The sequence below is a fragment of the Biomphalaria glabrata genome, chromosome 5, assembly GCF_947242115.1.
Source record: "Biomphalaria glabrata chromosome 5, xgBioGlab47.1, whole genome shotgun sequence".
Classification (NCBI taxonomy): domain Eukaryota; kingdom Metazoa; phylum Mollusca; class Gastropoda; family Planorbidae; genus Biomphalaria; species Biomphalaria glabrata.
Genome location: NC_074715.1, coordinates 26,549,982 through 26,575,595, shown reverse-complemented (window position 1 = coordinate 26,575,595; position 25,614 = coordinate 26,549,982). Strand labels below are relative to the sequence as shown.

The window sequence follows — 25,614 nt, the reverse complement described above, 5'->3', positions numbered from 1 at the left end:
GAGGGCAATGGAAAGACCTTTGATGGTCCGGCATGCTGCACCCTTGGGTGGACGGGCTCCCTTCCAATCCCCCAAATCTCTCAGATGTGGCTCTTAGCGCCATTCCCTGAAATTTCGCTTGGGTTAGCAAGGGTCGTCCCTGCCGCCACAGACCAGGACGGAGGTGAAGAATATATTACTGGTATATGTAAAAAATAAAATAAGATAGATCTAAATGCCAGAAACGAAATCATTATAAGAACATGGTATTTTAGATCAGTTGAGATCATTAGGTGACGAAGGAAAGGTTGAAAAGCTCACACACGAGCTAAACACTAAAACAAACAACAAAAGGAACCTAAACTTTGTACTACAATGGACTGAAAGTTTTTCACGAACAAGCAATCGGGTTTCTTATACACAGGAACTATATCAACTGTGTTGCGAACTGTTAACCAATGTCAAGTCGAGACATTTCAGTGAAGGTGAGGTCAAGACCTTGTTTAGGACGAAATAAAAGTCTTCCCATTTAAACCTACTTACTAGAAACAGGGGAGCAACTGTCCACATTTCTTGTATTACCAAGAAGAAAAGATAGAATGGATGTGGCGAAAATCAAAAGCGAGACCTTTTGTGACGATCCTCATTAGTCAGCACCCCATTTCAAAATAAATGGGTCCAGAACTCGATATCATTGTATAATATTGCATTTTTTTCTGCGGATGAATATAATCTTCTATATTTTTAAATTTTGAAAAATGTTTAAAATCCTGAATTATTTTGTCTTCTGGCAGATTTGCATAATATTGCTCTGTTTTGTCTTCTGACAGAATTTTATTGCCCAATGGCCAAGTCGTCCATCAGAAGCTATCAGCAATTTGAACTGATGAACGGGAGCGTCTTGGATATCTCTCAAACGGACATCCAGCACTTGCTGCTGGTCAACAACACTCTCCTTCACGTCCGCCTTCAGGAGCCCTTCAGGGACAGTCAGCTGAACGAGCTTCTCTACGTCATCATCGTGATCGTCTTCTACGCCACGGCCCTGATGACGCTTATCATAACACAGATCAAACGACAGCGGCGTGAGGGGACGGAAGTGGATTACTACGATGAGTACCTGCAGCGAAACTCGGAAGTGAAGCAGACGTGTCAAACGGCCACCAAGCTAGTCACGCGCTCCTCTCGACCGCCCCCCGCTCTTGCCACGGCTGCGTTCGCCGCTGCTGCTGCAGGGACTCTGCTGGGCAGGGTGCCTATTCTTCCGGACGATGTCAATGAAAACTTGCTCAGCGAGACAGATGAGACAAGGGAAAATATTGACACACACAGAGGCGGAAACCTAGGCGTCTGTGGCGAACTAGGACATGTCAGAGTGATTTACCCGCGAGAGAAGTCGCCTATGAGGGACAAAACATTGATGCTAGAGAGCATTCCAGATGAAGAGGCTTGAAATGTTTGTGTGTGTGTGTGAGAGAGAGATGTGTGTGTCTTGGGAAAGTGGCTATTTAAAAAGAACATTAGCAAATCAGTTTACGTGATTTAAGTTGATTTGCAGAAAATTTTCATATTTGTAATAAACTTCTATGGCATTGCTATGATCTGACGCACTGATTGTGCAGTGTTAAATTACTAGAGAGAGAAAGACTGCTCTGCTAAAGGTGTGTCAGTGTGTGTAGAAGCCAAATTTAAATCGGGAATTCGTGTCGAAAGAACACCAATTTGGCCTACACTCGCCACTTCGATAAGGCGCCCACTTTGTGTCTCGAATCAATGGTTCTTAGTGATTTTGTCCTGTGTGTCTTGTCATCAAGTGTAGTGTGGGCCTATGTGAGACTTACAAAAGTACATTCAGAATGAAGGAATCTTCTGCACGCTTCGACATCTGAACTGGATTTCAACACAGGACAGTAATGACAATTCGAAGCATGTGTTCATCTTATGTATTAGGCTAAGTTTTGTCCAATGGTGGCACATGATAAACTATTTTGTAGATATAGGCCTTTATATATATATATATATATATATATATATATATATATATATATATATATATATATATAATGATAATATACAATCTGGAAACATGAAAAAAAAAACTTTAAAAAAAAAAACTTACCTAAGGGGAAATTTTACATCTACATCACTCAATAATGGGGAACGTATTTCCTTTCTTTGATATCAAACATACTAATCAATTACCAATAGTAAATTGACTTTTTTTTATGGATTCATCGTTTGTTAGGTAGGCCTTACAATAATTGTTTGAAATTTCAACTTGATCCGACAATGGGTGTGAAAATTATATAAGGGGACAAAATCCTAAATATTTAGCCTTGTCTCTGAATACAATAGAATTAATTTCCCTTGTCGGTATGAAAAAAATTACCAGTAATTGATTAATTAATATTGATTAATTAATAGTTGTTATTGTTTTTTTTTTATTGATTCGTGTATTGTCTTTGCCAATGAATAATTGTGAAAAGTTTCGACTTGATCTAAGAATCGGTGTGGGAGAAATAACGTGTTCAAACTTTTTACCAGACAGAGTTGATATAAGCTTTGTAGAAACTATTTGCAACTACTATGAAAATATGATCTAAAACTAATATGTCGAATTCTTGAAATAATAGCCTTTTATCAAAAAGTGCAAACATTGTCAGCCGTTATTGTGAATACACTCCTATCCTAATTAATTATCGCCAAAGCAGAATAGGCCTACACATTTTGTAGTCCATTATCTACTTTAATTAAGACATGCACGATTAACAGTACAGATACACTACAGGCTAACAAGATACACGTAGATCTAACGGCCTACCTTAGCAGGATGTCAGGAACTTCTATTAAGCAATACAGATACATTGTAGGCCTATTCTGACCTACTGAATATCAGCCTTTTATACATATGATACAATTAAGAAAAAAAAAAAAAACAACTGAAAACCACAATAACAACAGAACATGTCAAGCTTTTGGAATGAAACTTTTCACCTTTTACTTGGGGTAAGAAACAGTCAGTAGGGTAACAAAATAAACAAACGAGAAAGCTCAAACCAAATCACTACTTGTGAGTGAACGTATAGATATAGTTTTCATTTTGATTTGCCATCGCAGCGTTTTTCAATGTAAAGTTGTTGTTTTAACAAATACAAATAGATTGGCCTCCTTCAGTCGTTCATATGGCTGTGGAGCCCTATTTTGGAGTGACACTCCCGTCCACATATATTGCAAGTCAAGGTGGATTTCGCGTTGGTGGTAGAGGAGCTGGCCTACATAGTATAAAATGAACCGCATTCAAGTGATGCTGGCTTGTTCAAACTCAAAAGATTACACGGAGACTTTAAAAAAATAAATAACAAATGTTAAAGCTTACAAAACAGTAAGGCCTAATCTAGGTCAGTGTTTCCCAAAATTTTTCCGTAACGGAGCATTTCATACATTCTGAGTATTTCGCGGAACACTTTTTTTTTTTTAGAGAGATTAATTCTCATGGCGGCCTTCTAATTAATTATTCCAGTAGTTCGTGGGACAGTTATTCAAGCTTCGCGAAACTTAGTTTGTGAAACACTGAACTAAATAGTTCTAATACTTTTAATACAGTAAGACAAAAGAAATAGATCTACCTCCTTCCTCTGGTGTAAATAGTTGCTAACTAACATTCATGTCAATAGTCAAAACTTGTCTGTACAAAGAGCTTACCATTTGACAATTCTCATTTACAAATAAGCCAATTTGTCCTCACCTTATGAACAATTTGTATCTCGCTATTGAAGCAAGTTGATTAACCTACTACTAGAAAAGGTCATAATATCAATTGTAAAGATAAAGTTATTTATAATGCACAGCAAAATTTGGTCCAAAAGCGCTATAAAAGCTTTCATTACAATAACGATCAGACTGACTACATTCCAACGTATTTTATGTTTCACATCTTTCGGATGTTCCTTCAGATTTGAAGAGAATTAATTCCTAGCCCAAACAGGACGACGGGGGGATTAACTGTGATAGCAACATTTGTTTGCACTGGAAGGTGGACATTTTATACCATACTAAAGAATGGTGCTGTCAAATTAAGAATAATTCATTATCGTTGTAGAGCCCTAGACACTCCAACACTGTGTTATTCACACTGATCATTCCTTTCAAGTCTTCACTACATTTCTCGTAGTGGCCACCACCTTCATCCCACCACATTAATGAATACAAAAATGACACCTACTATTAATAGAACACTCCAATGCATACCAAGATTAGACCTTCATTTGATCCCATTAAATACATAGATCCCATCGCTCAGACCAATACTGCTACACGTAATTGACCTACAGTGTAAATACAAGATACAATAATACGATCTACATCGCCAAACCTTGCCTAGAGCTCAAATAGATCTATCTATTTGTATTACTTTTAATTCGTGCAATCATTTTTTTTTATTAAATAATTTTAACAAATGAACCTATTTTTAATTTTGAACAGCAATAACAAGACTGCAATTACTTAGTCATTGTTTATCAATTGGAATAATTATGTTGTCCTATTGTATTTGTTTAACCAGTCAAAATATTTATTTTCTATATGGCGCAATTAACAGAATATATAAGATTTGTTTTTCAATCAATATTTTTGTAAAAACAGAAATCATCTTAAAATTCTGGCCATCAATGGTTTATTTATTATTGTATCAGCCCTAACGTTAATTAACACTTGCTATTTTTATACTTTTGCTATTAATCAACTTAAAAACTACAAATTTGGTGCATGATTTTAAAGATGCATAAAACAAAAAATAATATTTTATTTTTAAATTTCCATTAAACACTGACTAAATCGAAAGGAAAATATTTTTTCTTTTTTTTTTAAATTTCCAATTCATTTCAACTGTAACCCTTCATCCCTCTTTTAGCTCTCTTAAAAAATTCTGACAAGTCCAAGTAGAAAAAAATTGTAATTGATTTAATAGAAAATGAAATGAAAGTACAATAAATAATTGTTAGGCATTTAAAAAACAACAAACAATCAAGCAACCATTAAAACAACAACACTGAACACTTTCAAAATATAAGCAGTTTATTTTCTGTAAGCATGAAAAAAAAAACACATTATAAATTGGACAAATTTGATTGGTTATACTTAATTAAATAAATAATAATATCAGGGAAAGTAATTAGTTATACTTTTATTAATGAACAATCGATAGCAAACCGTAAATTTTTTAAATAGTGGACTCAATAATTGTTGTTCTACTTACAATAAAAGTTTGTTCTATATAGTCCTAGGACCTGGTCCTATGATCTCTTGAAAACATGTTACCTATTACTTTCTTATTCCCAACACTTTTGGACTAATCCTATATCCTTTAGATGTCTATATTATCAGTGTTGCAGCAGCTAGATGTAAACACAAGTACAGAAGTAACAAAAATAACAAAATAAAGCTGGCCCCTGCATCACAAGTGTAAATTCAGGGGGACTAGATTTAAAGCTGGACAATGAAGGTTTACTAGGTGAAAAAATAAACACCTGACGCTGTATAATATAAAAATACATTGCTTTAAGAAAACCAGTGAAAGAAATGTACATTTTATTTATTGAGACAATATGTGATGACTGGCATTAACTGAAAATTATTCTAATAAAATATTGTCAAAGTTGTAACATTTTCTTGTTGAAATAAGAAAATACAAAACTATAAAACAAATAGGTACTAAACATGAACATATTTTAAATTTAAAAAAAGAACTAAAAATAATAGCTAAAATTTAATGGTCCATAAGGTAAGTACATTTCTTTGTTCATATTTTTTTTTAATTAACAATCAAATCATACATTAGGATAATGGCAAAAATTACATTTTCATTCAGCTGATTTGTGAAGTTTACAAAAAAAAATTATAAATATAAATTTAGAATTATATATATTAAATATTATTCTGTAGGTTATTGAACTATGAAATAGAAAGATGAATGAAACACCTGACAGTTTATACATAAAGTAGATAAATAACTATCTATATAAACATATCTTTCTAAACTGATAAAGTTTCTAAACTGATAAAGTAACAATTGCTTTGATCAAGAATGTTGATAAATTCTTCAGAAGCAAGAATGTAAGTATCAAATTCATTCCAACAATACAATTAAAATGTAAAAAGCATACATGATCTACTTGTTGATGACTTTTGTTGTGGATGTGTATTTGAAATTTATTTTTGTTAAAAAAATTCTAAGCATAAACATATTTAAAGTGAATGAAAGAAAATTAGAAATCACACTGTAGTTTACATTAATGCTGATATAGCACCATACAATGAAGCCCCCCCCCCTCTCCCCCTCACAAAATTCCATAGTTATGATTACTTAAAGCACTTTGTTTTTTAGGGTGACAAATTTGTAATGATAAACAAGTTGTAGTTAGTTAATAATTTTGCTGTATTATTGCTCGAGTATATATACAGTTGACTTGATAGTCCAACCAACACCTCATAATCCAGCACACTGCACTGACAAAAATTTATGTAAATAATTTATAATATAGTATTTAATATATATATATATATATATAACAATATATAATTTTTAGAATGTAAGTAGGCTTAAATTGTAATTTAGTTGGGCATATGAAAGCTGAAATCATGTTTTTTATTTTTTAATTCAATAAATATTTCTTTTTTTGTTTTTATTGTTTATTTCATACCCTTGAAGTCTAAGAAAATATGTTAGTATATCATTCATAGAATTTTCTTGACTTATACTTTTAAATTCTTTAAAGTTCAACTAACTTTTCAATGTTCCCTTGGTCTATTAAAAATATTACAATTTCATTCTCATAAAAAAGTAAATTGATATAGCTTGTAAATTATGATTTCATGAAACACCAATATCAACAATAATTCCACAACCTATATAGTGCCCCCAACCAGATGTTATGATGATAATCAAAATAAATAAATAAAAATATATATATTTATATAATATGAAACAATTTTTTTAAATATAAAATATAACATACAATATATGTTCCTAAAAATAATCACATAAAATAAAACATATAGATGAGAGTTTTGGCAGGAATGTCATGTTTCATACAAAAGTTAAATTATCACTTTACCAAAAAGGAGCTAACTTTGGTATACTTTTGTATTAAATATCTTTAAAAGCTCTTAATGCAATCAATTAACTAAATTCTTGTATTAAAGACAAAAAAACAAACAAACAATAATTCACAATAGATTTAGTATGTTAAAAAACAGTTAATTCTCTTTTATTTCTTCTTTAAGCCATTAGATTAAATTGTACAGAAAAATAGATATCTATTTAACAAATTTTACTTTTAACTTTTTTTAAAAATAGCATATAAGGGTATACATTTTTTTCTTCAGCAGTTATTTTGTATTTTTCCCCTGTAAAAAAAAAAAATTGTAATAATAAAATTGGCACTCAATATTCTCTACATGTTAGCTTTCAATAATTTCATTATTGCTTTGGCTTTAAAAAAAATTGCAGCAAAAAATAAAACTATACAATAATGTAAAATAAATAGTCATTCAATAACAACATGAAAACTAACAAAATATGCTTTTAAAAAAATTAAAAAGATAAAATTATACATTAAGAAAACAAACATTTTAAAAGTGCAACTATTGTACATGATATCAGAGCTAATCATTCAAATGATAACGAAATTTGGAAACAAAATTGAATGCATCAATATGTACATTAGTTAAAAAAAAAACTGGCACCATCATGCAGCAGCAAATAGTTTTACAAAGTCCAATCTGGCAAGTAAAGAAATGTTCTAACAATTGAGCAGTTGACAAATATAGTATAATATCCACTATATTGGTTGTACTCATTTCAAATACATTTGTTTAGGTAGTCTAACAAAATAAAAAAAATTTTTTTTTTAGTACAACGTAAATATTTAAATTACCTAGTTCAAAAGTCTACGGTTACATATCTGACATCAAGTGTTAGTAGCTATTGCTTATTACTAAATTTGATTTTGATAAAAAACAACTAGAAACATTAATATTTAGATCTATAATCTAAGAATTTTATACTTGAAAAAGAGACAACCAAATCAGTTTCAATGGTAACATCAAATAATTTCAATAATAAGGATGATAAAATCAAATATAAATAAAATATTTATCTGGAAATACCTTTGTGTGAGTGCTAAAATATTTTCAGCTTGTCAAAAGAATTAGAAATAAGGATACAAGGTGGGTTCAATGATATGGTATTAGATTGGGAGAATGAGTACATTTTGTTTTAGAACTTTAACTTTCTTCACATTCTTACAAAGGGAAATTAGTGAAAAATTCTGATTGAATACAGTCTGAACAAAAAGGTTGAAGCATATATTTTTGTGTGAAGTTTGGAAACATTTCATTTTTTAACAGTGTACTTATTCTATATGACCAATTATTTTTTTTTTAAATTCAATGTTTACTTACTAAATCTGGCTATTATATCTAAAAAGTTTTGATTTAATTTTGTAAGACAATTTTAATTTGTGAGGCTGAGTTAATTACTTAAATTGAGATTTTTTTCTTCATGTGATTCCAATAGCTTTTCTTAAAATATGCACAAACAATGTACAGCAATAAAACAAAACGAATACAAGGAATGTCATGAATTTACAAATATTTAAAAAAATAAATAAACTAAGATGTAGGATAGCAAATGACAAAAGATGATTTATCAAATAATAACTAAAATAGGGTTGACTATTATATGTCAATGAACAGAGACAGAAAATACTTTATCATTAAAAGAGGAATGTAAACAGAAATCTTTTCAATTTTTTAAATAAACTGAGTTTTAACCATGTAACTTAAACTCTCCAGGAGAAAAAATAAAACTGGAATGTGATAAAATATTATAATTACAGGTGAAAATAGACATATTATATTTGAATCACTGTTTTGTAATTAATTAAAAAATAAAAAACACAGAAATAAGGATTAGCTCCTAGAGAAAGCACAATGAATTAAAATCTGATCATGCCAAATAATAACATTGATAGAGCATGTACAACTGATTACAGGCAATAAAAAAGTTGTTCTTTTTTTTTTGAGCCAAGTGAGATCCCACTTTATATCACTTGGAATACAAGAACAAAAAATCAATAACAGTAAATATTTTGTTTAGCTTACTTTCATTTGGAGCCATTCAAAAGAGGCTAGGGAAGTAAAAAGCAATACATTTAACAAACAAACAAAACAGTAAATAATTTGTTTAAAAAAAAATGAAAAGAGAAAATTTTATAAATGAATTCTCTCTGAACATAAAAGGAGATTCTGTTTGATAAATAAAGATGAGAGAACCTTCAAGGTGGCATTCCATTCCAAACTAAACTAAACAACGTTGAACCAACACAGACTTTTTACTTGAACCTTTTTTCTTGCTTGAGGTTAAACTAAATGTACCTCCATCAGATCCACCTGGATTGAAACAAAGTCTTATTAACAAATCATACATTGACTAACAACAAATGTTGTTTTAATTGGCTAAAAGTGACTTGATAGTAAGACACATAGAAGTTCAGGGATTTCCTTAGTACCAATACATTAAAAACATAGAATTGAAATAGCTTAGAGAAAGATTAACGGACAAGAGACCCACTTCAGTGCTTAGGACAAGACGTATATTTTGGTGCTAGCGACATTGGACTGTGCCCTTATTTTGATATAAATTGTTGTGTTCTTTGAATGGGGCAGCTTTAATTTAATCAGTTGAGTTCTGGATTGTTGTATTGTCATTTAATTTATTATATAGAATATTTGGAACTCGTGACTCAATATAATCTATAAAGGGAGTTTAGGAATAAAAAGCCTTAATAATAGATATGTTTAAGAAACAAAGTTTAAGATACTGATCTATCTTTACATTAAAGGAAACATATCATATAAGAAATAATTTACCTATGCCAATTTTTTTATGTTTAGGTTCAATATCAACAACAGAGTTCAACCTCTCCAGATATTTGGTTGCTAAGTATCTAAAGACTGGAAACAAAATGCACAGAGTTATACACAACACTAGATAACAGTAAAACACAAAATATCAACAATTATAATTGTAAGAATTAGTATCAACAATTTCAGAACCACTACAAATAGCTTTTTCTTAATCCTTGACTAGCATTAAGGTAAACCTAAAAGTAGATGACATAAATTCAAAGACACATGAGTTAGGAAGGATGTCCTTTCATCTGTAATTTTTACAATATAAGATATTTAAAATGCAGTACATTTAATATTTAGATTTGTAATCACAGAATTTTAAACAACCAAATCAGTTTCAATCAGATAAACATAAAAAATAATACCATTACCAATAAATTAGTTTTATTCTGATTGAAAAATCTGAGCAATATTCTGAGTTTTTTTTTAAAATAACAGAAATAATAAAATTTAGTCTTGTTGAAAGAATAATGTTTTTTTTCTCTTAAATACCACACTTTCCTATTTTAAAAAATCAGCTTATGTTGTGGTTTTAAAAAATGCATAACATATTTCCAAATTATTCCACATCAATTTTAATTATAACTATAGAAAAACTAGAAACTTTTTCTTCTATAAAAGTAATTCTAAAAAAAATAAAAACAATTTTACGATATGGATTTCTTCATTAGATTTCCACAACAGAATTACAGAAAATGTTAATGAAAAATTACCTTCTTCCACATTTAAATTTTCCTTCACAGATGTAGGGTAAAATCTCAACTTTAATTTTTTGGCAAGTTCCTCTGCTTCAGACCTTTAAAAAAAGCAGAAATATTACTCGAGCTTGGGGCAGAAATTTTACATGTAAATGAAACAAACAGGGATTGACTCAGAATTATACAATTTTTTGCTTGCATTTTCAAAACAAAAGACAACTTACGTGTGTACTACTGCATCATCTATCAGATCAATCTTATTTTGTACAAGAACCATTACTATTTCACCAACTTCATCTTCAACCTGAAATTTCACCCAAGTGAAATTATGACATTGTTGTAAACAAAAAATAAGTTGTTTTTTTTTTCAAACTTTGATACATAATCAGATGCATGAAAGTTCAAAATTTAGTTTTATTATACAAGGGCAGTGATGGGAACAGACTTTGACAAAGTTTTAAGAAATTTTCTACACCCGCGTTTGTGAACCGCCATGCCAGGGAGACCTAAATAAGGAATTTTGAAATTCTATTTAAATCAAATAAAGTTAATTATATTTAGTAATTTATTTGAAAAATGTTACAAATTAATTATGCTAATGAGCTTTACTGCACACATACACACAAAATAGATGCACTATTGTTTGTACATTTAGATGAAAAAAAAATGACAGCTTTCTTCTCTTGCCCACAGCATACAGCTTTGTATATCTGGTCTAAGCAGTCTCAACATTCAATAATAACCAACCATGAGGAGAAATGTTTTATATCTGGTCTAAGCAGTCTCAACATTCAATAATAACCAACCATGAGGAGAAATGTTTTATATCTGGTCTAAGCAGTCTCAACATTCAATAATAACCAACCATGAGAAGAAATGTTTTATATCTGGTCTAAGCAGTCTCAACATTCAATAATAACCAACCATGAGAAGAAATGTTTTATATTTGTCTAAGCAGTCTCAACATTCAATAATAACCAACCATGAGGAGAAATGTTTTATATTTTGTCTAAGCAGTCTCAACATTCAATAATAACCAACCATGAGGAGAAATGTTTTATATCTGGTCTAAGCAGTCTCAACATTCAATAATAACCAACCATGAGTAGAAATGTTTTATATTTGTCTAAGCAGTCTCAACATTCAATAATAACCAACCATGAGAAGAAATGTTTTATATCTGGTCTAAGCAGTCTCAACATTCAATAATAACCAACCATGAGGAGAAATGTTTTATATCGGTCTAAGCAGTCTCAACATTCAATAATAACCAACCATGAGGAGAAATGTTTTATATCGGTCTAAGCAGTCTCAACATTCAATAATAACCAACCATGAGAAGAAATGTTTTATATCTGGTCTAAGCAGTCTCAACATTCAATAATAACCAACCATGAGGAGAAATGCTTTAGAGGGAAAGAATGTACAATAGCAGAATTGCTAATTTAGTAAATTAATATAAGCTTAAATTTAAGGCTTTCCTTGTGTAACACACTTTCTTGCTAGCAAACATGGCAGTTGTATGCAAGAAGTGGATCGCTAGGCTTAAGCCCCACTGGTCTTTTAAAACATACATTAGTTATATGATGTAGAACAATCTAAATATATAGATTCTCTACATGGCTCACTATTAGATATACACCTAGAAGATCTAGATTTAAGTCAATTATCTACTAATCTAGTCTAAGTCTTATTCCTATCACTGCAAGGGCCTATGCTTCATAAGTCCTTTATTTCTGATAAAGCTCTTGTATTGGATTAGCTTATACAAATTAAATTTTTTTTACAAAATTTATTATATTTCAAAATAAATTGGAAAAAAAGTGCTTTTTAATTAATTTTTTTTTAACATGACATGAACATTAAATAAATAAAGCTTTATTTTTAACCTAAAAAAAAAAAAAAAAAAAAAAAAAAAAAAAAAGTAAAAATAATAATGTTTAGGTGTTTTAATTTATTAAAAAAGAGAAGAAAATACTTTTTTTTTCCATGATTCAATGGCTTCAAATGATTCACGATCTAACGTGGAGAATGTTAAAACACACGCCTGAGCACCTGTGGATTTGAAATTGAAAAATGAGCTCCAACCATAAATTCTAAAAAAAAAAAAATAAACACTAGCAGGGCCAATAATTATGACATGATGGTTGAGAAGTGCTTAGTCATGATTCAAACAGGGAGCTTTTTTTTTTTCTAAGTCGCATCCATTAGGAACAACAGAAATATAGTGTTACCGTACTGAAAGATTTTTAACATATTTATCTATGACATCTTCAATGTTCTTTATAAAACCAGTCAAGGCATTGAAAAGATTTCTCAAAATTCTATCAAAGATAAAACAAATTACAGCAGTGTTAAAATTGTGCTACAGACCTCTATAGTAGGCCTTAGTGATGGCATCAAATTCTTCTTGTCCAGCAGTGTCCCACAGCATAAGACGTACTTCTTCACCATCAATCCTGTCAAAATATATACATATACTCAAAATCTTTTACATTTAAAACATGAATAATTAAATTGAAACAGAAATATTGATCAGAGCATTATGGTTTTAAAATATGTAAGTTTGCTTACTCAATTTGTCTTTCTAAGAAGTCAACACCAATTGTTTTTTTATAGTCTCTGGTGAATATTCCTTTGCAGTAACGTTGAATCATACTAGATTTTCCAACTGCTCCATTTCCAACCACTACTACTTTAATAGCCACCTCTACCTCCTCCTCCCTCATGGTGGCAGTTTCTGCTGAGTTAGCAGCCCCCAGTGTTTTCTAAACTAACAAAGCGACCTCAATGTTATTTATATGATAAGAGATCAATTTATTTCTCAACGTTATTTCTATGAAAAGAGATTGATTTATTTCTCCAATCATAGACAAGAAGTCCAAATCCTTTGTTAACTTGTAGTTAGTCTAAATCTGCTGAAAAAAAATACAATGATTTTAAGACTAAGCTTCTTATGATAGAAAAAAACAAACTCAACCAAAATATTTATGGGGCTTAATTGCAGATAATTTTCCTTTCTTTAATTTCCTCAAATAAATACAGCTTGGTACTATTTTTAAAGCCTATTTATGCTTTCAGGCTAAATTAGCATACTCTGTTTAGTTTCTACAGAGACATTTATGTTTTATTATCAACATAGCTTAGGAATAGAATATAGATCGTTTCTGACAACTTAAGGCCAAACAGTTAAGGCAAGGTTATCTGCTTGAAAGCTGCATTTGATTTTTCTTGGTATGTTTTGGTTCATTTACAAATTAATATTTAGTTTCTAAGAAGAATGTTAAGGACTCCTCCAGATGTGATAATATTATGAAATGTTATTGAGCTCTGTCAACCTATTCATGACTAGAAACATGATGATAATCAAAAGCTAATCCCTATTTATTAATATTATCCTCTAAAATATCATCGATTTGGCTGAAAGAATGGGGTCAAATCAACGATGGTATCGTCAATTAGGAGAGAAAGAGTTAAATCTTTACTTGATCTAATTCTAGTTATTTTTAAGACTTTTTAAATAAAACTAGATCTATATATATATACCTCTTATTACTCTTATATAGATTCTAATTTTATTGATTATTATTTAAAGATTCAAGTCTGAAAGAGGAACTTTACTTTTACCATAAAAAGATATATTCTAAAGATCAAATAATTACATATAATATAATTATTAGACTCTAGCTAGAGTCTATATTTTAAATACAATTACTTACTTAATTAAAGATCTAAATTAGTAGATCTAAATATTACAATTTATATTTAGTAGATCTATAACTATAATAAATTGAGTCTAGACTCTAGAAATACTAGTCTCTACTAGATCTACATATAAATATATAAATTTAATATAATTTAGCCTATAATAATGATATTAATAATATCATCTAGATCTCTAGATATTGAATTATTATATAATAATTATATAATAATATTATATTCTAAAATGACTGGATGATAATATTTTATATTTATAATTATATATCAGTGATGGGAACAGACTTATGAAAATTTTTTTAGGAAATTTTGTACACCCCTGTTTTTGAAAAAAACTTTAATATATATTTCTCACTATAGATCTAATCTATACTATATATATATATATAATCTAGAATCTAGATCTATGTAAATCTAATAAATTGGATCTCAATCTCTAGTGACTCAAGATCCAATATATTACTATTATATTCATTCAGACTTATACTCAGTAACTCACTATAGTAGTCATGTAAAATAGGCCTACTCCCTAAATCTATATTTTTTATATAGAGATGGACGGTAGGCCAACTAGATCTAGATCTCTAAATCTAATCCAAAATGAACTCATGGAAGTCGGCAGGCAGTGTTCAAATTAGAAAAAAAAAAAAAAGGACCATTGTAAGAACAGAGTAAAAATTCAAAGCACATCTAATAGGCAGAGTGGCCGGGCATAATCAGATAATTATACTGAGCTACTCTCAACTCCGATAAAATAATGCCAAGCAGCCATTGAAGTCTAGACGTTCCAGATCAAAAGTATTCAAATTAAAGAAATTAGATATCTTATCTAGAATATATCTATCTAGACTGATTCAAACCACTCCATTCACTCCCGGTCCTAGATTTAGGTCTAGACTTATAAGACAATACGATAACAAGAGATTTTTAAAAAATGGAACTTAACTGTGTCAACAGACTGGATGTGCGCTTGTTCAAAACAAATCAAATCTCATTTTTTCGCATTATTCCGAAAATGGAAAAATAATAAAATCTGATTTTCTTTGTTAGGAAATCGGATCAAAAGAAATTTTCAGAAAATTCCCATCACTGTTATTATATAAAACTATCACAGAAAATTAGAATTATATTATATATTTATTTATATATCAATATTCAATATAATAATTATACTATACTATACATAGATAGATCTAGAGACTAGTAGACACTTTTTAGTGACTCTAGTGTGGAGTCTAGTCTATAGTTAAGTATAGTAGACTCTAGATAGATCTGGATTGAATCATACTAACTAATCATAGTCATAGATTAGATCTAATATTATCATTTTCACTTCATGACAATCTTACAATCAGAATTACGCCATGTCTTCACGTCTCAGACTTTCATAAAATAAAATTTACTCTTGCATCTAGATCTACATCTCTACACTCTAATCTGACTCTTGTATTTGTAACCTACTGACTCCTAGTATGACTAGAATCTAGAGAGTCACTAGAGAATCTATAATAAAATTAATAAAATATATTTTATATTTATATTATATAATTTCTATTATCTATACTAGGAGTAGGAGTATTATTTATATTATATATATTATTAATTTATATATTAATATTTAAATTATAGTATAGTATAGATAGGCATAGCCATAGGAAATATATATAATAATCATGTTATTTTAGTGATACAGTGTATAGTGTATCATACACTCATACTATCAAAAGTATCATAGATCGAGTCTAGATGATAGTACTTTAGACACTTTAGTAGATCTAGAATACTAAAAATAATGTATTAATTTAAATAATCATATAAATCTAAATCATAATATTATAAATATATTCATTAATTCAATATAAAAATCTATTCTATTACTAGATCTATAGACTATAGTATTACTTATTACTAGATCTAAATAATACTCATACTGCTCATAGTATTACTAATAGTAGACTCTATGTCTATATATTAAATATATAGATCTAACTCTAACTCTATTAGTACTACTCAGAGTACTAGTCACATTACTATAGAGTATAGTCACTGTCACTATCACTACTAGTAGTAGTATCAGTATAGAGTCAGCAGTCACTACTATATTGACTTTAACTTACTAGACTTAACCGTTAACCTAGATCTAGAATAATCTAGATCTATATTCTATTACTACTAGAGTACTAGTTATATATTATTATTATATTAAATAAGCTAAATATATAACTATATAGATCTACTATAGATCTAGATTTTTGAACTCGTTTGTAGTTAAAAGTTAGAAAAATTACGAAAAGTTTCTTAAAAATAACACTAGAATTAGTCTAGATCGAAATCCATAAAACAAAAGATCTGATGAACAAATTAAAGTTTTGTCAATTTTTGTAGATAGAGATCTGATTATATAATAATATATAGATTCTAGATATAGATTCATATTTATTATTATTTTTTTTTACAATTAATTTTATGCTGTATAGATTAGATCTAGTCTAGATTTCGGTGCAGTTAAGAGAATATTTTTTTTGTACTAAGATCTAGTCTAGATCTAAAATCTAAATGAAATCAAAATGGAATAAAATAATAGAGACATTAGAGATGCAGGTCAGTGACCATGTAAAATATTTGTTTGGCTTTTAAAAAAAAAAGTTAATAAAAGAAAGATCACTCTTTCGTGTTGTAAAACTAGAAACGCCTTTTAATACAAACAAAAGAGGTTAAGTGAGAAAATAGACAGTCTAATAGATAATAGTTATAGTGTTATAGTCTATTTGATCTGTCTAGATTCTAGATCTAGATTGGTTATAGAAATATAGATCAGTATCTACTTTAGTAGAGTCTAGATCTAGATAATAGATTATATGTCTAGCTCTCGATTTAGTCTTGAGATAGAGTAGAGTAACTAGAGAGGCTAGACTAGTCTACTCTACTCTAGTCACTAGTAGATCTAGTAGTAGACTTATTAAGTAGAGAGTCACTAGACTAGTGTCAGTGAGTATATGTAGAATGTAGACTGACCAGACTCTTCAAGTCTCTTGACTCTACAGTCTACTCTACTAACTACTTTCTAAGACTGAGACTAAAAGTAAAAGTAGATATCTAGATTCAACTATATCTCTCAAATATAAAGTGTATTTAGTGTATTATAATATTATAATTAGATCTATAGTGTATAGGTCTAGTAAGTTAATTTTAGTTATACTTATAGTTAAGGCCAGTGAAAGGTAAGTAAAGTATAATTATATTAATTATATATAATAATAATATAAGAAGTATATATTAAATATATAGTCTAGACATATATTCATATATATGGAATATGGGGCAGAGAGGCAAAGTGCGCTTGAACTTGGCTTGGCTACCTAGAAGGGGGCCTTGAGGTTCAACACCCGACTCGTGCAGTTGTGTTTACTTAGCGCCTAAAGGCAGCACGGAAAAACAACTCCTAGATACCCTTTCCCCCCACTGGTCCACAAATGAGATTGGACCAAAGCGCTCTGAGCGCTATATAAAAAGCTAAAATAATAATAATAGACATCTAGATCTAACTTTAAGTTAACTAGATCTAAGACTAAGTAAGACTAAGTGGTCAGTCTAAGTGAAGTAAGTCGTAAGTGTCACTAAGAATAAAAAAAAAGTAAGAACTAAGATAATAAAATTAAATAATAAATAATATATCTCGATCTCACTTGTATATATATATATATTATACTATAACCCTACATATATATTGTTACATATTTCTGATCTTTTGGCTAAATGTATTAGTAGGCACACAAATAAAAACACTGCAAATAACTTGACGACTCAACTTTCAGCTTCATATAATTTTATTGACTATTAACTCTAACAATTTGTCATTGTAACATGTACCGTAGAAGACTGTACAAAATCTGTCAGTTTACAGTTAGCTATACTTCGTTGCTATTCATCTCTTCTCAACTTGCATCAAGCTGTATTCCACAGAACAGACCACCGACACACTTCCTAGTGTCGCTCCAGGTCTCCCAAAGCTGCACCAAGTTGTACTCAAGTCTACCAAATCAGAGTCGTACATGTCTTACATCGACTGTATCGACTGTAACGGCTCAAGTCCACTGTAGTTCACTGTATAGACTTTAACAACAGTAGTCCACTCCAGTTCACTCTACCCTAGTTAACTTGCATCTAGTCATACACATCTCTCTTCTACTGTCTCGCACAGTAGACAACAGTACAGACGACTCTACCTATGACTGCCTTTTCACATTAACTCTCAGGTTTATATAGAGTCCCTAATTAGTTGATAAATTGAGGAAAGCAGTTAAGTGTTTTCACCAAACAATTGTCATTATAAGAAGCTGTAACAGAAGCTGATTTGGTGTTGTGCCATATGATTGTTAAACAGAACAAGCCCTTTTCAGAATGTGAATTTATTAAAGAATGCTTGTCAGATGCAGCCAATATTATGTGTCCTGAACAGAAAAAGAAATTAGATAGCATTGCTCTGTCAAGGAGAACTGTAGTTAGGTGTGTTGAAAAAACAGGAGATTATAGATGCACCAGCTTCACAATGCAAGCAAGGATTTTTTGCAGTACTCACTGGCATTAGACGAAAGTACTGATGTACAGGACACAGCACAATTACTGATACTAAGTTTACTCAGTGTTGAATTACTCAAAGACACAACCTCAGTCCAGGATTCATTCAATGCTATCAAAAAATGTGTTGAAAGAGATGGGTTGGCATGGTACAAGATAGCAACTGATGGAGCTGTGTTCAAGTGATATAAGATGCTTTTTTTTTATTAGTCTATTTATTCTATGTCTTTGTGCTAGTGAAGTATTACCATACCAGCAGATGACAGCAAAGTTAATTATTATTTTGTTGATTTCAAATTTTCTTAGCTTTCTAAGATAGAAGAGTTGTTGATGAATTTTAGTGTAAAGGTTTGACAGTAAAGGCTGAAGTTTTGAAGGTTTTTGATACATAATATTATGAACTATCCATTTACCAACTATATGGAAAAAAGTTCATATTTCATATTTGCACCATACATAAACATATAATAGAAGTAAAATATACAGGGGAACAAAGCATTACACACTCACACTAATAGTCCCTTATTTTCACCCTATTTTCACTGTGACAATTTTTGCTTAAGAATAGAGGCCTACTTGTAGATCTAGTCATTTTTAAAAATGCTCTACACATTATCATTATCACATTATCTAGTCTTTACATTGCAAATAGTAGTAATTTTCTCCATACACACGCTTTAATACAGATTTAAAAACAGTTTTGATAATCACAATGATCTAAGGATAATCCCTCACATTCATGGAGAAGTAAAAAAAAAAGAAGAGAATTACAATTTAAGATCTAGACCTGTGAAGTAAATGTACATAAATTAAAAAAAATGGAATGAAAGAAAGTTATGCACACAAAAGTGTTAATAAGCAGAAGAACCATTGTTTTGTACCTTAGAGAATAAAATGTAGTTTTTCAATTACATAGTTGGTAGAAATTGCGAATAAAAAATAATTTTTTGGTAAATTTAACCTTAACCACTGTGGTCATGATCCTGAAAATGGCTTAATTTTCCTAGTTTTAAGTTAAATAACATAGTCAGTAGAAATTGCGAATAAAAAATAATTTTTTGGTAAATTTAACCTAAACCACTGTGCTCATGATCCTGAAAATGGCTTAGTTTTCCTAGTTTTAAGTTAAATAACAATAGGATTTAATTTAAGTGGTAATCAGTGGGCAGGACCAAGAACTTTATATTGTAGATATCTACTAACTGATCGAACTTCGCAATGATGAAAATGATAGGCTATATAAATTATATGTTATTTCTTTTGTCTGGAACCATCTATTTTTGAATCCTCCAAGAAATGGCTTTCTTTATAACACTCCCTTATCTCCCATACCACCAAATAAAAAATAGCTGTAAAGACACTCTCTGAGAATTCTTTGGTTCCTCCAATATACCTTAGATGAAGATGTAGCTCTTTGAGCATTCATAGTCATACTTTAATAACGTAGCACATACAAAACACATGCATTAATACTGCTATTTTGTATTATGGGAAAATAAAGAAATATTTTGTTTTTATGAGGTGTCCAACCATGCAATTCAGTGTCTTCAAAAAAGAAAGTAAAGGCAGTATTATTTTGTACCATTTGACATTTGTATACAGCTTTTATGCTAACTCAATGGGAAAATTACAAAGGAAAATGAGAAAATCTGTTTTCACTTGCTTGCCTGGAGAAAAGGGAAAGCTTTGCTTGAAAATGTTTAACATGCACATACATTTTATGTGCAAACAACTCATTGCTTTGAAGTTTGACATCCAGTTTATTCAATTTCTTATCGTAGTGGCAAACATGAAGTCTGTCTTTGACTCTATTAAAAATATTATTAACACCGTTCCCAATTAATCTGGATCATTGATGCTCTACTGTACATTATTATATTATATGCTAGGAAGGTATGCTTTGTTTAAAATTATGCTTTACCTACCTTTAATTTAAAGGATGAAAAGAAATTGGAACAGCTTAAAAGTTTGAGGTTGGGAATGAGAGCTTACCATTGGAAGATGCCAAAAAGTGTGCCATATAATTGTACTACTGGCTGTTCCACTGAATATACAAGGGCCAAAGGGCCAAAAAGTGTGCAATATTATTGTACTAATGGCTGTTCCACTGAATGTACAAGGGCTAAAAAGTGTGCAATATTATTGTACTACTGGCTGTTCCACTGAATATACAAGGGCCAAAAAGTGTGTTGTTAGGGGAGGGATGTTTCACTAAAATAGTGTTTGTGTGTGTTGGGGGGTCATTATAATGCAGGCAGATTAGAAGGCTACATCTGATAGGCTTAAGGAGTGTTTGGGCTTACCCCATAACAAGCCAATTGAAGGGTGAAAGGGAATTACAGAATTTGAGGGCTAGAAAATTAAATTGTTTTAGTTGTGGGGTAGCTTTGTAATGTGGGCCATTTTATTGATGGATTTAAAAGTGTTCAAGCTATGTACACATGTACCAACAGTAGTATAGCATGTGTATCAGGTATAGTTATGTGCTATTAGAATTCAAAGACAGCCTTTCATTAGAAGATACAATGGGTTATTCTAAATAATGTGCCTCTCTAAATCTAGATCTATGACTGACAAAATAAAAATAAATATTTTAAGTGTGGACTAAGTTGCAAATAGTGATGTTTCTTCGTTTAAACTGTTCAGCAAGAAGGGGGGTTTCATTTGAAAATACTATGTGTATATGTGGGGGGGCATTATAGTGCAGGGAGATAGAGGGCTACAACTGATGGGCAGAAGACGTTTTTGTGCATACTCTATGATAGGGGCTTGCAGACTCTTCATTTGTAGGATGAAAGAGACAAAAAAAAAAAGGACTTAGAATTTGAGGGCTAGAAAATTAAGTGTTGTAATTATGCAGATTGTTTTATTAATGGGTTTAAAAGTTTTTGGGGCAAAATAAACATATATACCAACTATTTCAACTGTAGTGTAGTACGGGTATCAGCTAGTATTTTATATAATATGCTTGGTATTTGTTAAATTAATGTCATTAAAAGAATTATGCAGGTGTTAGTAGGCACAACAGCTACTTATGATCTTCCAAATAAAATGGATTATGTGCAAGGTTTTGACCTACACTTGTCTGTTACTACTTTCTCTTGCCTATTTTACAGTATCTGTCAATGTCATTCAATTGACCCCAAGAACCACCAACATCTTGTCAGAGGCATTGAACTGTCTAACAAAACACCAATAATCTGAGCTAATTCCAAGTTCCCATTTATTTTTATTACTTCCCTTGCTATATATCATTCTCTGTTTTCATTAATCTTAAAGCATTGCTATACATTTATCAAAAATCTTGCTATATAATTTTTTTAACATTCTTTTATTTTTATTGTATGTGGGATATTTATAAACTACTAGACAAATAACAAGTCCCATTTCTTCCAAGTCCATATAGGTCTAGTATTAATATCACCATTGACCGTATGCTAAAAATTAACTGCATGTCACACCATAAAGAAAACAAACTCTGTCCAATCAATCTTATAAATATGAACTATTTCTAAAACATTGTCTTGACTTATGTTATAGTGGGAAATAACAAAAAAAAAGAAAGTAATGCTACCGAAATAAGGTTTCAAAGATGTAAATGGTAGTCATCTTTAGTTTTTAAATAATGCTGTATAACATTCGTAAGAACTCCCTCCAGACTTACCTATGTATGAGCAATGCAACTCATGCCTCTAGGAGACTTACCTATGTATGAGCAATGCAACTCATGCCTCTAGGAGACTTACCTATGTATGAGCAATGCAACTCATGCCTCTAGGAGACTTACCTATGTATGAGCAATGCAACTCATGCCTCTAGGAGACTTACCTATGTATGAGCAATGCAACTCATGCCTCTAGGAGACTTACCTATGTATGAGCAATGCAACTCATGCCTCTAGGAGACTTACCTATGTATGAGCAATGCAACTCATGCCTCTAGGAGACTTACCTATGTATGAGCAATGCAACTCATGCCTCTAGGAGACTTACCTATGTATGAGCAATGCAACTCATGCCACTAGGAGACTTACCTATGTATGAGCAATGCAACTCATGCCACTAGGAGAATTATAGTACTGTATTTTCGTGCATATAACACATAGGTTGTATATAAGTTTTTTTTACAAACAAATGTTAGTTCTGTGGGGTATACAAAGTACGGGGTGTACAAAATTTATTTTACTCATAAACATAAAAAAAACTATGGACATGCCGATGGGTAGTTACAGGGGCGGCCTTAGCGGGGCCCTGGGCAAGCGTCATGTGCGGGGCTCTTAGCCGTAAGGGTAGAGTGGGCCAATATATACCGTAAACTCATCACGCTAATGGGCTAATCCGTCTCTAACGATGTAACAATAACACTACAGCAGTATGTCCGCCTCTAAGCTGTGGGCCTTATTTTTGCTACAAATAATAGAACATGACGTAGCTACATTACGTAAGTACATTATAGACTGTATTGTAATTGTTCTGAATTAACATAAGCAAATACAAAGGAAACCACTCGCGCACTACCGGTAGGCCTACTAATATTATGTCTCCTCTCTCACTTTGAAGCCAATTGGACGTTCTATAAGAAGAAAGTCTGCTAGAAGAGCTACAGTGGTCCCTACTAGTGGTTTTACGTACTTGGGGATATCCTGGGATAGGCCTACTATTTATATCCAAAAATAATATACGTTTATGAAATTAAATACCGCGAAAATATGTACCTTCGCGTTCGGTCTTAAAAAGTATCATCTGCGAAAGTCAAGAAAACACTGTAAATTTGTACATTTATTTTCATAAAAAAAAACTTTTTCAAAAGTTGCATTTATGTTACCACAAATGTTATAAATGACTCTTTCATATAGAGTTACAATTTTTCGTAATGCAAAGAGTTGTTCAAACTTGATCACTACGCATTTTCCTATTAAAATTCGATTGGACGTCGATGTTTATATACGATATAAACGATTTGGATTGGCTGCTTCCGCCTACGAGTTGTTATTGATGCCAAGGTGAACTGTTAAACGATGATAGCCTCTTAGAATCGGCAGGTTATTAGATTCTGTCTTTACCGAAACTGAACGTTATTTCAATACTAAAAATGTTATGTTGAGAGCTTAAATGGTTATTGGTATCATAAAGGGAACATATTGAGTAAGAAGTCCTAGTGTATGAGAACTGATTTGGTTTTTGAAGTTAGTGACAATAAAATCTCCGATTGCGGGGCCCCCCTCAGGCGCTCCACTAAGGCCGCTACTGGTTAGTTATACACCTTACTACAAATACAAAACAACATATTACAGAGACAACCATAGACTTGTATTTCACGTGTTGCACTCTGCATGGCTTGTTAGAACACCAACTAGAGAACGATTGCAGTCTCGGGGGACAGACGTCTGATGAGCAGTAACTTGATGTACCGGTAGTTTGCGGTAAGTCGATAAGTCACTTATTGCACATGCGAGGTATGTAAGGGTGCGGGCTGTATTATTTTGTTTTTACCGGTACTTATTTGTGCGGGGTATACACATGTGTGGGTTATACTCATATGCACAAGGATACAGCACTCCAGCTTTAAAAGTACCACCCATCTGTGTGGCTTAAATTTATAGCCCATGCAGGACTTAACCTCCTTCATAAATTTCTTCTAGTCAGCATTATCTGTTGTTGTTTTTTTCGGTATCAACATGGTCTATACATTTTAACTAAGTCAGCTATTCTCTAGGCAGTATTGGCCCTAAAACACCTTTTGTGATTTGATGTTTTTACTTTCGGAACTAATCATTACAGTATCCCATTTTCTTTTTTTCATTTCTGCACATCCTTGTAGGGTCTCCATAAAGTTTTGGTTGGTTTGTTTTCTCCACACATTTCCATCATATGTTGGTGCTTATAATTTTCTGTATCAGGCCATAGATTTTTGCTTGTTTCTCTTGTTAATGAAGCTGCATTAGCTCAGTTGGACTGGACAACTTTTTGTGGTCTTTGATATCCCCCCCCCCCCCCGGCAGAGGTTGGACACTAAAACATACATTGTCACTGGTAGCCTTACTAGTTTATAGTTTCATTTCTGTTTGGAACATGCAGCATTTCTTCTGTGGTTTCTTAGAACTTTTTGAAAGATTCCAAGTATTACAAGAAGAGTTTTGTTTTTCACAATTGTGTTTATAATTTTCTATTTTTTTCTGTCATCTGTCCTTTTTATTGTACTCTCTCTCTATTGCTGATTCTATATCAATCTAATTGGCTGCGTGGTCCAATTGTTTTTATGATAATGAATTCTATAAATGTTCACAAATGTCAATGTAAAATAGAAAATAAATATATTTTCTATTTGGGGATTTTTTTTCTTCCAGGTATTTATTTGCTGCTTTGGTTGGTTTCCATTAAATGCTATAACACTATCGAATATGCCATTACAAAAATGGAACCAGAAATGGCGAATGATATTTTTTTTATTAAAAAAATGAAAGAAAAATAAAGTTGTTAACATATATTCTAAAACATTTAATATTTCAAGTTGTTTATTATTTTAATACACCATCGTCAGCTATTGACGGCTGACAGCCATCTTATTTGTATAGGAACATGTTCTTTAAAAGTTATAACTATTTGAATTGGGACATAGAGGCTACTTTAAAGCGCTTGATAAGACATACATAGAAACAGTTATTATC

At 31.1% G+C, this 25,614-nt stretch overlaps 2 protein-coding genes across 15 annotated transcripts in view; one reads left to right on the top strand and one right to left on the bottom strand.

Moving 5' to 3' along the window:
* Positions 1-5,034: 5,034 nt before the first annotated feature.
* The window catches only part of LOC106061671 (ras-related protein Rab-23-like), a 30,737-nt gene continuing 10,157 nt past the window's right edge, over positions 5,035-25,614 (bottom strand). The window contains exons 3-11 of one of the 14 annotated variants that reach the window (XR_008778034.1): positions 13,224-13,567; positions 13,023-13,108; positions 12,628-12,704; positions 10,874-10,953; positions 10,665-10,747; positions 9,910-9,993; positions 9,313-9,429; positions 9,142-9,167; positions 5,035-6,483 (exon numbers count right to left, since the gene is read on the bottom strand). Coding sequence is in view for 10 of the 14 variants with exons in the window: in XM_056030027.1 (XP_055886002.1) it covers positions 9,338-9,429; positions 9,910-9,993; positions 10,665-10,747; positions 10,874-10,953; positions 12,628-12,704; positions 13,023-13,108; positions 13,224-13,378 (657 nt within the window). In the remaining 4 variants the exon portion in view is untranslated. Of the gene's footprint in view, positions 9,430-9,909; positions 9,994-10,664; positions 10,748-10,873; positions 10,954-12,627; positions 12,705-13,022; positions 13,109-13,223; positions 13,568-15,570; positions 15,694-15,718; positions 15,911-16,486; positions 16,637-16,825; positions 16,925-25,614 lie in introns of those variants that run through there. The other 13 variants (XR_008778035.1, XM_056030027.1, XR_008778032.1 and 10 more) reach the window with 13 other exon arrangements.
* The window catches only part of LOC106061682 (FYN-binding protein 1-like), a 51,341-nt gene continuing 49,950 nt past the window's right edge, over positions 24,224-25,614 (top strand). The window contains exon 1 of the mRNA XM_056030014.1: positions 24,224-24,369. The gene's annotated coding sequence lies outside the window, so the exon portion shown is untranslated. The remainder of the gene's footprint in view (positions 24,370-25,614) is intronic.